The 14,221-nt window shown below is 37.3% G+C and overlaps 1 protein-coding gene across 4 annotated transcripts in view; it reads left to right on the top strand.

The window, feature by feature from the left end:
• Positions 1–14,221, top strand: part of EXOC4 (exocyst complex component 4) — a 719,168-nt gene that overhangs the window by 110,083 nt on the left and 594,864 nt on the right. For all 4 annotated transcript variants that reach the window (XM_006088330.3, XM_014455451.2, XM_023753513.1 and 1 more), the window contains exon 7: positions 2,744–2,918. In XM_006088330.3, the coding sequence (XP_006088392.3) occupies positions 2,744–2,918 (175 nt within the window). The remainder of the gene's footprint in view (positions 1–2,743; positions 2,919–14,221) is intronic.

Below are 14,221 nucleotides of genomic sequence, written 5' to 3'. Positions count from 1 at the left end.
TGCATATTACTCTTTTATTAGATAGGATGGCTAATGATGTTGAACATCTTTTTGTTTGCTCATTAATCATATTTTTTTTGAGAAGGTAGATACAAATGTGCTGTCCATTTTTAAGTTTGATTATTTGTCTTTTTATTAAAAGTTGTAAGAATTCCTTAGATATTCTAAATACAAATCCTTTATCAGATACGTGATTTGCAAATATTTTCTCCCATTCTGTGGGTTGTCTTTTACTTTCTTGAGGGTATCGTTTGTAGCACAAACGTTTCTACTTTTGTTGTTGGAGTCACAGGTTTTATTACTGTTGCCTTGATTGTGTGATAATAAGGCAGAGGAGAGCGTCCCTCTCTTTGAAGTGGCTGGATGTTTCTGAGGAGGCAGATGTATAGGTGGCAGCTCACCCCTCTCACCTGTCTCTTCTCCCTTACTCTTCCCCATGCAGTGTTCCCGTGCTGTGATGGTCTGTCTTGGCCTTGATCCCTCAGGAGTGATAGAGCTGGCACTTTTCAGCATTCTGTCAAGGGATTGCTGCTTCTGTGATGTTCATAGACACTATGGATCTCACTTTTCACCTCACTTCCCTGCTAGGTCTCTTCCACACACAGCACTGCCCCTGGTGGCTGAGTTGGCCTTGTGCTTGAGTGGCAGCCGTGGTGTTCAGCCACAAGCTTGTGGCCCTGGACAGAGCCAGGCAGCAGCGCCTTCCTTTCAGAGAGGCCCTTCTCTTCAGTGCTTCTGCTTCATTGCTGCTCTGCAGGCTTATGCCTAGGCCTTCATGCCATTGGGAAGGTGGATGCCAGTGCCGCTGGCGTCTGAATGTCATGGATCAGTATGATTTTCAAAAATGTTGGAGGTTAACATAAGGTTATTAAGTTTTAATTTTGTCAAGTAGGGACATTTGAGAGAAAGGACCAGATTCTCCTGTCAGGAGAGTATAAAAAATATCAAATTAAATATATTTACCTTTGTGAAAAGTCAATATATGGTCCTATTTTTCTTATTTTGTTATACGCACTGAAAAATACGTTATGGTCTGTGGATTGATATTTGGGAACCACAGGCTTACATAGTCGGCATAAATCTTTATTTGAAAAGTGGACCATCCCTTAATCAAGTACTTATTCTGTGTCATGCCAGATACCAGTTTTATACAGATTATGTCTTACACTTAACTATTTTGGCTAAGTTAGACAATCTTCTGTACTTTGTCCCTTTCTCTGTTGATAGCACAGATGAGAAAGAATAATTGTTTTAGATATATATGTGTGTGAATGTGAATTGACCTTTAAAAGATTTTAAAAATCACCATTCAAAAGATAGGATGGCCCTTATTTACAAATACAGTGTATAAATTCTGTATTATGTATATTCTAGATTGGGAGTAGTACATAAATTTTTATTGATTCTGTCTCATCTAAATTAAAATGTCAAATGCATGTTAGGGTTTTATCATAAGACAGTTATTGGCCATCACATTGGCACATTAATTATAATAATTGGGCAGTAAAGAAGCCAGAGGAATAGATAATATGCTGTATGTTTTGATGAGATTGTAGCCATAACCTCTTATTTATGGTAATGGGATCTTATTAATTGACCCTGCTGACAAGCTCTTTTGCTTTCCTTTTCTCCTTTCCAGGTTGGTTTATAAATCTCTTTAGGAACTATGAACTGAGAGCCACACAATATACAATAAGTATATTCCAGATTTTCATGGTATACACATTGAATTCATTCAGCACAATTTGCTGATCCCTGCTAAGTATACAGAGATGTATAAAGCAGTGCCCACACTGGAAGACTAACAGTGGAGCAGGGAGGTAGAGTGTCTGTGTATAAATGAATGGGACCCGCATTGTTTGGGTCACATATGGGAGCCACACTTGGTTAAGTTCCTTAGAAGTGGGATACAATGATATACAAGTTGAGAGGAGGAAAGATTCCCAGCCCATGTGGTCAGTGAAGCTGTGAGTCTTAGTGGTAGAGGAATCCCTTTGCTTACATGCCACAAAGCTCCGCCCTGTCCCTGAACAGACGTCTGCATTCTAGAACTAGAGTGAGAGGTAGGTGGCAGATGCACTGACGTGGAAATCAATGTTTGTTCTAGTCCCAGCTGCCTTGCAACCCCATTTTGTGTCCTTGAGTATATAAAATTGATTTAATAATATGTGTCCAGCATTTCTCACCATGAAAAATGAGATAATGCGGATGAATAAGCTGCTCCCTGTGGTGAAAGTCAGATTGCTTGGCAGGTGTGTATTTTTTTTCAGGCAACTTACATCATGCATTTGAATGGTAGTAAGCACAGCTTTCCACGTCTGAAAGGATTAGTATCCTTACCAAAGCGCCCAATTTATTGCTAGGGAATAGCATATTCCGTGTGACATCTGAACTGGCTGAAAAAGTACCTGAATTCCTTGGAGAAACTGCTTATAAGAATACAGAGCAGTACTGTTGTAATCACTAAAATATGTTCAAAATGAAACAAATGTTTATGGAGCTGCTACTGCTGGTTTAGGGACCTGACAGTTGGTTTTTAAATTTTTACATTATTTCTTTTTTATAGTAGAGAAAACAGGCTTAGATATGTTTTCAAGTTTCTTAGATCATACAGCTGTTTGAAACCAAACCTGCTGAAATGTGCTGTTTACATTGTCACTAGTTTGTCGGTTTTCTTGCAGGCCAGTGTAACCCTCTTTGGTATATGTTTTAATGTTATTTACTTCTTTGATTTCTTGGCTAGGTTACTTCTGGAGCTGCTGGAGTTGCTGTTTGACAAGTTTAATGCTGTAGCCACTGCACACTCTGTGGTCCTGGGATACCTGCAGGACACCGTCGTGGCCCCACTGCCTCAGCAGGAAGATGTCAAACTGTACGACATGGCAGATGTGTGGGTGAAGATCCAGGATGTCCTCCAGGTAAGTCCTTTTACAAAGGCTGCCGTCTCGTCAGAGTCACAGGTTAAGACCACAACACACAAATCAGCAACCTAAAACCTTCCCTTAGTCATAAGCAGTGAGACAGGAATGTTTCTGTCTGAAGATGATGCTGTTGATCTCATGAACTTCTATCATCTTCAGAGATCTTTTAACAAACTTCTTTTACTAGACTTTAAAATGAGAAGATGCCAGTACCTAGTAATCAAGGATGTGCAGTATTTGGATTTTTGTTGAAAGGTACTTTACTTCACTGGAATTAGTCCTATGTCAAATTAATCAGTATAAAAATGTTCTTAAACACTATTTTATAAACTTATATATAGCTTAAGTTTATGACGATCTTCCTACAGTTAATTCTTGTATATCTTAGGGTAAATGACAGGTCAAGAGCTTATTTTGAGATGAGAATGAATCTATAAGTATAAATGTATCATTTTGATTGATTTGGTTAAGATTGGAGAAATGATATTACTGTTTGGTATGATGCTGCAGAGATGGTATTTAGAAATTTTATTATATTTTCTCTCCATGCTTCAGGAAAACAGATTTGATTTGGCCAGCTGAAAATTTGAAATACAATTAAGAGTCAGCTGAAACAAATTTGACATCGTTAAATAGAAATGTCTTGGTTGAGCAGTATCTACTAATATGGAAAAAAATTAAGAATATGTAGGGAATTGAAAAATATAACCTTGTAGGAATGAAATTACTTGCATGGCAAATAGGAGTCTTACAGGACTAAATAAATCATGAAGGGAAATTGTAGTTATTTTTGACACTATATACATGTTCCTGGTGGGTTGAATGATTAATTCTTGGTTATTCATTCATTAGACATTTTTTTGGCTTAAGTCTGTGTGCTTTATTGATGATGGTGTAGAAAGAATATGGATTGCAACTATATTCTCTGAGTTCTTTTTGCCACTCTGTCAATTACTATATGCCCATAGTAGGTACTTGGCAAATATTTTTGTATTGAATAAAATATCTTTATTGTTAAGAAGCTGGTTATTTAATTTTTCATAAATTAGTTTGCCTGTCTGAGGTTTGCTAATCTGAGGTATAATGCTTAAAGTAAGTTGTGTTAAGTTAGGCCCTAGAACAAAACTAAAATTGTAAAATAGATGTATAGGTAAAAAGTTAGTAAAGGAAAAAATTGAATAGTGAATAAATATTTGAGTAATCCAAAAGAAAGCAGGAGAGGAAGAATAAAAAATAAAGGAAGCTCTAGCTGGTTTGGCTCAGTGGATAGAGCGTTGGCCTGCGGACCGAAGGGTCCTGGGTATGATTCCAGTCAAGGGCATGTACCTTGGTTGTAGGCTCCTCTCCGGCCCGGGCCCTGGTCGGGGCTCATACAGGAGACAACCAATTGATGTGTTTCTCTCACATTGATGTTTCTCTCTGTCTTTCCCTCTCTCTTCAACTCTCTTTAAAAATCAATGGAAAAATATCCTCAGATGAGGATTAAAATAATAAATCAATCAAAGAACAAAGCAAAGGTAGGATGAATAGGAAACAAATAGCAAAGATGTTAGACTTATACCAATCATATAAATAATTATATTAAATGTAAATTAGCCAACCACTTCAATTAAAAAGCAGAGTTTATCATATGGTTTAAAAACAGTAAGAACAACAATAACAACAAAAAATAAGACTCAACCATGATATTTATGAAGTGCATTTCATGTCACTTTATTACTTTTTAATTTTTAAATAATTTCAAACTTTTAGAAAGGTTGTAACAATAAGAATAATACAGTAGGCATCCATATACCTTTTTATTCTGATTCAGGTATTGTTAACATTTTGTTACATTATCAATTGTTTTGTGTATGTACATATGTAGTTAGGTACGTACACAAATTTTTTTCTTTGAACAGTTTGACTGTAAGTTGTCAGAATGTGTATATTCTAGTTTTGTTAATTGACCCAATAATGATTTGCTTGGCATTTTTAAACTTGAATTTATTGGGGTGACACTGGTTAATAAAATTATGTAGGTTTCAGATGTACAATTCTGTAATACATCATCTGTATATTGTATTGTGTATTCACCATCCTAAGTCAAGTCTCCTTCTTTCACCATTCCCCCCCTCTTTACTCTTTACTCTTTTCTGTATCACCCCCTTCCCCTTTGGTACTCACTGTACTGTTGTCTAAATCTATGTGTTAGTGTTTTGTTTTGTTTTTTCCTTAATCCTTTTGCCTTTTTCACCCAGCCCTCCAATCTCCCTCTCCTCTGACAGCTGTCAGTCTATTCTCTGTATCTATGAGTTAGTGTCTGTTTTGTTTGTTAGTGTATTTTGTTCATTAGATTCAACATATAATTATAATCATATGGTTCTTGTCTTTCTCTGATTGGCTTATTTCAGTTTTTTTTTTCTTCTTCAGTAGACAGTCCAGTCTAAGGTTAGATATTGCATTTACTTTTCATGTCTCTTTAGTTTAATTTAAGCTTGAACATTTCCATTGCCTTTCTTTACTTTTTTTACCAGTGGCATTTTGAAGAATATATCTCCATCTTTTATTTTATTTTATTTTTAAAATATATTTTATTGATTTTTTACAGAGAGGAAGGGAGAGAGATAGAGAGAAACATCGATGAGAGAGAAGCATCGATCAGCTGCCTCCTGCACACCCCCAACTGGGGATGTGCCTGCAACCAAGGTACATGCCCTTGACCGGAATCGAACCTGGTACCCTTCATTCCCCAGCCCGACGCTCTATCCAGTGAGCCAAACCGGCTAGGGCAATATATCTCCATCTTTTAATAGAAGTTTCTCATTTTGGGTTCGAGAGATACACTTTTAATATAAATTCTAGATAGATTAAAAGTATACAAACAGAAAGAGATATGCTATGAAATACTAATAATAATTTTTATTATGGAAACCATTGGAATATATAATATTAAAAGGAATTACTTGTATCATAGTACTTATGGCATTTAAAACCTGAATACAATAGTATGTTATGGACTATGTAATCCTACTCTCATAAGGTAACAAAATACTTTATGAGTAAGTTTTTTTGATCTGATATTTGACTAAGACTAATGTTCTAAATTCAAAACAATGCTTACATCTTGTAGGATTCTATTTGTAATACTATCACAAAGAATTATGGTTGTGAACAAAGTAAGATATGCCTTACTTAGCTTTACTTACTTTGAATTTGTCAAATGTATATAATTCCTACATTTTGGAAAAAAAAACCCTATTATCTCACATTAACGACATTTATAATAAACTGAGGAACTTTAAGTTCTATCAGACATCAATTTGAAACGTAAAAATGGTTAAAAATATGTTTCTGGCTTATTAAATGAGTTATACTTTTCACACAGGGTTTTTAGAGAGTGATTTAGAGATCCTGTCTTCATATTATGGAATGGTTTATTTATTTAAACAGCTTTATTGAGATGTAATTTACATGTGATAAGATTAATCAATTTAAAGTATAGATTTCAGTGATTTTTAGTATATTTATGGAGTTGTGTAAGGATTACCATGATAGGATTTTAGAATATTTTCATTACCCTAAAAAGAAACCTTGTATCCATTAGCTGAAGTTTTTCTATTCCCCACTCTCTTCCACACCCAAGATGTTATGACATTAAAGAGGAATCAACTGTGAGTTCTGTCTCTTAGTAACTTACAGTGCCCAGATCACACACTTGGCAATACTCTTGCCATTTCAGTTAATGCACATGTATACCATTGGCATAAGCTATATGACAGATAAAGAACATAAAACTAAAGCTTAGCTAATAGTACAAGGTGAGCAGTCTAACACAGAAATACCATTTCATTTCATGTATCGTGTTTAATTGGTTTGAGGTCAAGGTATGGCAGTGTTCCTTCTCTTCTTCCCTTTTCTTCCCCCTCTTTCCTATCTGCTTTTCGGCTCCCATTTTTTCTATACATGTTTTAGAACAGCAGTCGCCAACTGGTGGTCCGTGAGGTCTGAAAGGTTGGTGGCCGCTGTTTTAGAAGAATGACCTTAGTCATGACTTGAGTTAAGCTATAGTTGATTGTTTCTTAACTTTTTTTTTTACTCATCTTTGTTATTAATGCACAGATTCAAGAATAAAGCCTTTTTTCCTCTTTATTAAGGTATTACATATATGTTCTTATCCCCCAATTGCTCCATTACCCCCCCAATAATTCCCGCCGCGGCCCCCCCCCCACCCCCCCCTGTGTCTGTGTCTGTTGGTTAGGCCTATATGCATGTATACAAGTCCTTTGGTTGATCTCTCCCCCTTAACCCCACCCTCTTCAAAGATCCCTATGAGGTTTGACGGCCTGATCGAAGCTTCTCTGTCTCTGGATCTGTTTTTGTTCATCAGTTTATGTTGTTCATTATATTCTATAAATGAGTGAGATCATGTGATATTTATCTTTCTCTGCTGGCTTATTTCACTTAGCATAATGCTCTCCAGTTCCATCCATGCTGTTGCAAATGGTAAGAACTCCTTCTTTTTTTACCTCAGCATAGTATTCCATTGTGTAAATGTATCACAGTTTTTTAATCCACTCATCTACTGATGGGCACTTAGGCTGTTTCCAAACCTTCACTATGGTAAATTATGCTGCTATGAACATCTGGGTGCATATATCCTTTCTGATTGGTGTTTCTAGTTTCTTGGGATATATTCCTAGAAGTGGGATCACTGGGTCAAATGGGAGTTCCATTTTTAGTTTTTTGAGGAAACTCCATAGTGTTCTCCGCAGTGGCTGCACCAGTCTGCATTCCCACCAGCTGTGCACGAGGGTTCCTTTTTCTCCGCATCCTCGCCAGCACTTGTTATTTGTTGATTTGTTGATGTTAGCCATTCTGACAGGTGTGAGATGGTACCTCATTGTCGTTTTGATTTGCATCTCTTGGATAATTAGTGACTTTGAGCATGTTTTCATATGTCTCTTAACCTTCCTTATGTCCTTCCTTATGTTCGAAAGTATCTATTTACATAGGTCAATTGTCCATTTTTTGATTGTGTTGTTTATCTTCCTTTTGTGAAGTTGTATAAGTTCCCTGTAAATGTTGGAGATTAAACCCTTGTTGGTGATAACATTGGCAAATATGTTCTGCCATGCAGTGGGCTTTCTTGTTGTTTTGTTGATGGTTTCTTTTGCTGTGAAGAAGATTTTTATTTTGATGTAGTCCCATTTGTTTATTTTCTCCTTAGTTTCCATTGCCCTAGGAGCTGTATTGGTGAAGATACTGCTTCAGCATATGTCTGAGATTTTGCTGCCTGTGGATTCAAGAATAAAGCTTTTTTGAAAAGAGATTCATCTAAATATTTTAAGTTTATTATGCAATAAAAATTATTTTACAACATTTAAGTTGTTTTTAGGTTTCTGTATCTTCAAGTCCCTCCCACATTCTTTCAGGTTATAGATTACTGAGTAATATTAGGCTATCCACCCATCAATAAACTGGATATGCAATGACACAGACACATAAATGAGCTAATGTTGCTGAATGGAAAAAGAGTACTTGGCAAAATGTGTTATATATCTGAGACATGTCGAATGGACTAAGAAAGGTTTTTAAGGTAGATGATGAGCTGATCCTTGGAGGATTCACACAGGGAGAAGGGATGGCACTCCAGATAGGTAGAATGACTAATAAGATGATATTGTGAAGTGGCACAAAGGAATGAATGTTCAAGGCTATTCAGGGGTAATTAGGAAGAAGAATGGTTTATCGGTGACTGAGAATTTGTTTTGTGGACTAGAAGATACATTTGGATAGGTGGATCTGGGTTGTGGAAGGCTTAGTGCCATCTAAGAGCTTTGTTTCTGAGTATCTTCAGACTAATGGTTTCTGCGGCTGGTTATGTATAGATTTATCTAGAGAGTGGATTCTGTTGTTTTTTTCTTGTTCTTTTAGCTCCTAAGGTGATTGCAACATGCAGGGTGTCCCCAGTGTATACACACTTCAACAGCTGATAGCTCAATTTTGAAAATGAAATGTATTTTAATAAACACTGCCTTTATAATTATTCAAAGTGTGTGTATACATTGGGGGTTGGGGGGGGGGGCACTGTATATTTGTTTAGGATCCTGTAATTGGGAACCATTGTTTTGAGTTCGTGATTCTCAAAGTATGTTTCCTAAACCAGTAAGATCAGTGTTACCTGGGAACTTATTAAAAATGCAAAATCTTATCTCTACCTCAGACTTAGCAGATCAGAAACTTTGGGAGGGTGGTATACGGTCTGTGTTTTAACAAGCCTTGTAGGTGATTTGTGTGCCTGCTGGTGTTCGGGGGCCTCTGCTTTAGGTATGCTGGACCTTGCAGGGTTTTGCTGGTGTGATGCGATGTAGGAGGATTGACCTAGTAGCGGGGAAAGGAGAGGCTGGAGACTCAGCAGGGAAACTGTTTCATAGGCTAATAAAGAGTCTGGGTTATATTACTTAAGGGATTGTCTATTAGTGAAATCAACAAGGCAGGCTTTCATGGGGCATGGTCAAGGAATACAAAGAAGACAGAAAGCGATTTGCAAACCTTTTGGGGAGTCCTTTAGAAAATTTGTAAAACCATGTAATCAACCTGTCAGCCCGATTTCCAACATGACATATTTAATGATGGTTTAGTGTTAAATTATTGGGGCCAACTATGTGCTAGATATTAGGGAATAAAGATGAACAAAATATAGTGAGAAAGCTCATCTGGTGAAGTGAGCGGGGTTGCAATAGTGTATGCTTCCCCACTAAGGTCAGTGTTAGTGTTCTGGCATGAGTAAGAACACAGGAGAATGTTCGCTAACGTGGCGGGTTAAGAAAAGGGTATTTTTGGTTTGAGTTTCCATGTAGAGTTTTACGCTTAGGGCCAATTGAGTTTTCTCATACCTGTTGGTGGAATGCTCTTTAGGTTAAAATATTCCTGGGGAACGAAGCCATTGAGAAGAACAGTAGACACCGGCAATTAGGCATGCACCAGCCTGCATGAAGGTGACGGACCGTATGATGCATGGGGTTACAGGTGTTGAGAGTTTGAATTTCAGTGTTTCTTTGAATGGGAAATATTTCTTGCTGAAAAATTGAAATGTTCTTTTGTTTATTAAACTTGAAAAAGGCAAAAATTTTTGCTCTTGTGAAGACTGCAGCAGCTTTTCTACACTAGCGCCGGGCTGTTCCCTGGCAGGCGGAATCCATCCTGTGGTCGGAAGGCTCATTTGTCTGCATGTTTGTGTCTGGAGACAGCGTAGTGAGGAGACAAGGCTGTGGTGTCATAGTCACAGGGTGCCAGCGTTTTCTCCTGGTGTCAGCCCTGTGACCACGCACCGTGGCACTCCCTTTTCAGTTTCACACTCTTTTTGAAACTGTGATAATAGAAATACATATTTGTGCCCGTCTGAGCAGCAGCAGCACCTTCCGAAATGTCGCCTCCTTGGTGACACGCCTGTCATACTGTTGGCTGCACACTTTCAAGTGTATGAGACAGAGGTACACTAGAAGCACAACATCTCATTGATTGTGGGAATGTGCAAAACAGGCAATAAGAGGACCGCTTTGAACAGTCATCTTTTAGATTTTGTGATTTGGAAAAACATTTCATTTTTCCCCCCATATCTTTTCTTAAAACCGAACTGCCCATTTAGGCATCATTGGCTTAACTGGTGAGTCCCTGGGTGTGCTGAGCAGTGATCTGCAGATGGAGGCAGGAGGTTATACCCCAAACAAGTCACCTCACTTTTTGGTGCCTTGACCTCTTTTTTTCTGGAAACTAACACAGACAGAATGCAAAATCATTTTACTTTGTTAACTGCCACCTAAGTGTTTACATAGTGATAACATTAACCTCAGGTGGAGAGAATGTGAAGTTTGCTGTCAGGTAAGAAAAGACACCAATCTTATTGGTACTGAGCCAAGACCTCGGGGCGGGGGCACGTCAGGGAGACAGACACAGTTTCTATTTTTGAATCCAGCTCTGAAACTTGTTCTTAGGCTTTGTTTCCTGTGATATTTTGGCTAGCTGAGGATTCCATACCTTTAAGTAAGACTAGTCCCGTATTTCAGGCTAGATAACTTGAGAGACTGTTGTTGTCTTAACCTTGACAGCTTTTGCATGGCCCTGTTGTCAGCCAGACCACCGAGTCTCCAGAGCGGCCCTCGCTCCTAAAATTTTTGTTCTGCCTTCTCAGTGGACAGTGTGCTGCCCAAGGAACAGTTACCCTTTAAAGTTAAAGTAGAAATCTTCCTGTAAATTGGACATGGCCCCTGTAGCACCAGGACTCTCCGACTTGTTTTATGCTCACTGCCAGTGCTTACAGGGCGGGCTGAGGGGCAGCCGAGAGCCACTGGCTCCCAGGGCAGGTGCAGCAGACGCACAGGTCAGAGTGCTCGGGTGTCCACGCACCATGATACCTGGGGGAGCATGAACATGTTTGCAAGTTACGGAGATGGAGGATTTCAAGTTTAAAGGAATAGGAGTAACTGAATAGAGATTTGGCTTTTCCAGTTTTAAAATGCCAAAGATTTTGATAAAAGAACTAAAATTGGTTTAAGTCTTTACAATTAAAATTAAGGTTATTTCATTTATGTTATTGCAGTGGTTCACATCATATCATCTGAATGTTCTGAATATTTTGGTAGTCACAGCCGTACTAGTGGTCACTGAGCCACCTCTCTCCTTCCCTCCATCCCTTTCTTCCTTTTCTGTCTCCCTCCTCCCCTTTTCCTATTTTTAGAGGTAGCTTAGTTTTCTTGTGTGTGTATTGCTTTTATGAAATGGTTGTCGGCAGGAAGCACAGAGAAGCTGTGGTGATTGCTGTTCCTTTGAGGGTGTGCATCTGTTCCTGTTTGTCACTCCAGCGAGGACTGCAAGCTGGTAACTGTTAGTTTGCATTGCTCATTATAGTCTGTTGTGGAGTACAGTAAAGGTTGGAATATAGAAATGAGGGACATCACTGATGTGCGTTTCATACTATGAGTATGCAAAGCTTAATGTAAAAATCCAGTGGAAGTTAAATAGCAGGATATTAATATTTTATGCCCTTGACCTTAAACCTTTTGAGGTGAAAGGTGATGTAGAACCTGCTGTTACAGTATTTCATTTCATCTTAGCTTATAAGATCTGCATTATTCAAATGAGTTCTGCTAATGAAAGAGGTGCTGAAAGAAGAATTTTCTGTGACTCTCTGCTGTGTTGTGCGGGACCCAGATGCCATGGTTAAGAGGTGGCAGGAAGCACCGATGCAGAGGTCAGCGACAGTGCACTAATAAATCTCATGATTTGCTCTATTTTAAATATGTTTGTGATCTGATTAATGAAGTCTTCTGGATCCTGTTATACTCGTCATGGCTAATCTTAGTTTTGTCATGTCTTTATCTTAAAACAGGGTGTAAAGTCAGAATCACCTATGGAACCCCTATGGACTTCAGCTGAGTCTAATGCACAAACCGGTTAGCGGCTAGAATTAATAATATTTTAGGGTTGGTCATATTAAAACCAAGAGTTTTGAATGCAGTCTTAAGGGATCTGAGAAATTTATAAAAAGTGAATTCAGTTTAATTTTGAAAATATGTCACTATAACATATTTAGGAGAGTTTCTTTTTCTATGATATATAACAAATAATTTGGCAAATTGAAACTTCATAAAGATGGAAAAAAGCTTTAATATACACACATTTTAGAAGGAAAAGAAAAACTAAATGACTGTGCTAAAAGTGATCTCCATTTGCAAATTTTGGTCAACTTTATTTAGGATAGGAACCCAAAGACAGAAAACATAGGTAATTCCTATTTTTGACACTGATAGTTCAGAACATTGACAAATGCATTATTTCACCCAGGATTTTATTTTTGGACAGAAAACAGTTATATGAGAATGTTTATGATGACTTGGTTAGGAAGGGTTTTTTTCTTAAATTGCTTACTATTACTCCACCCCTATTTATTTCTTGTATGAGTTTTTCAAGTTTACATTAATTTATATGTTTTAACTGAGGGGAAAAACATTTCTTTCTTTTTTAACATCTTCATATAAAAGGACTTTAAGAAATTATTTTAACCTTGAGGGCATTAAGACAAAGACATAAACCAAGAACAGTATAGAGCAGTTTCAGGTCCCATGGAAAATGTTCAATGTGAACTCAGTGCTAGATAAATCATCCACAGAAGAAAGGGGTCAGGATGAGTTCTAGGAGCTGGCTTCATGCAGAAAGTAGAACATGTACCTTTAATGTGGTTATTGTCAAATACATCATAAGACCAGTATTATATAAAGCTTGAGAGAATGGAGGCCTTGGTTTATTTCTTTGTTTTCTTAGAAATATTAACCAAAAAAATAAGACTGAATTTTGGGTGACAGGGAGATCTTGGAATAAGAGATTGAGAAGTTTGGACTTGCCCCTTTAGGTAGTGGGCTGTTACTTATTTTTTGGTTTTTCTATTATTATTGGAAATTTCCAACATGTTCAGGAATACATGGACACGTATAATGAACCCCTATGTACTTCCATCCAACTTCAGCAGTTTTAGGAATATCAGTTCATGCTCATGATTCATCTGTGCCCCTGTCATTTTCACTTTCTATTATTTTGAAAAATTCTAGTGATTATATTGTTTCACCTATAGTTCATTATTAATCTCTAAAATATAAGGGCTCTTTAAAAAAACAACTGTAGCCCAGTTGGTGTACTCAGTGGTTGAGCATTGACCAATGAACCGGGAGGTAACAGGTTTGATTCTTGGTCATGGCACATGCCCGGGTTGCAGTCTCAATCTCTACTGGCATGCAGGAGGCAGCCAATCATGATTCTCTCTCATTGATGTTTCTATCTTTCCCTCTCCCTTCTTCTCTGAAATCAATTAAAATATATATTAAAAACCACACAACTCTACCTAAATATAAGTCCCTTATTATCAAATATACAGTCAGTGTTCATATTTCCAATGGTCTCAAATGTTGTGATTGTCTATCTTTTATAGTTTGTTTGAATAGGACCCAAATAAAGTTTAAATATTGCAGTTTGATTGGTAAGTTTCTTAAGACTTTCGATCTATAAGTTCCCCTCCATCTCTCTATTTTTTAACCCTTGAAATTTATTTATTGAAGAAACCAGATGATTTTTTTTTATAGAACTTATCACATCCTGGTTTTTGTTGATTGTTTTGTCATGGTGTCTTTTGCTGTTTATTAATGTTTTGAAACTTGGGTCTAGAGGCTTAATAAAATTTAAGTTGATTTTTTTGGGCATGATTACTTTATATATAATAGTAGATATTCTTTTTTGATAGAGGAGTAAAATGGTGAAAGGAATGTTTT

This window comes from Myotis lucifugus, unplaced genomic scaffold, assembly GCF_000147115.1.
Source record: "Myotis lucifugus unplaced genomic scaffold, Myoluc2.0 scaffold_46, whole genome shotgun sequence".
Classification (NCBI taxonomy): domain Eukaryota; kingdom Metazoa; phylum Chordata; class Mammalia; order Chiroptera; family Vespertilionidae; genus Myotis; species Myotis lucifugus.
This window is presented reverse-complemented; position numbering and strand designations above follow the sequence as displayed.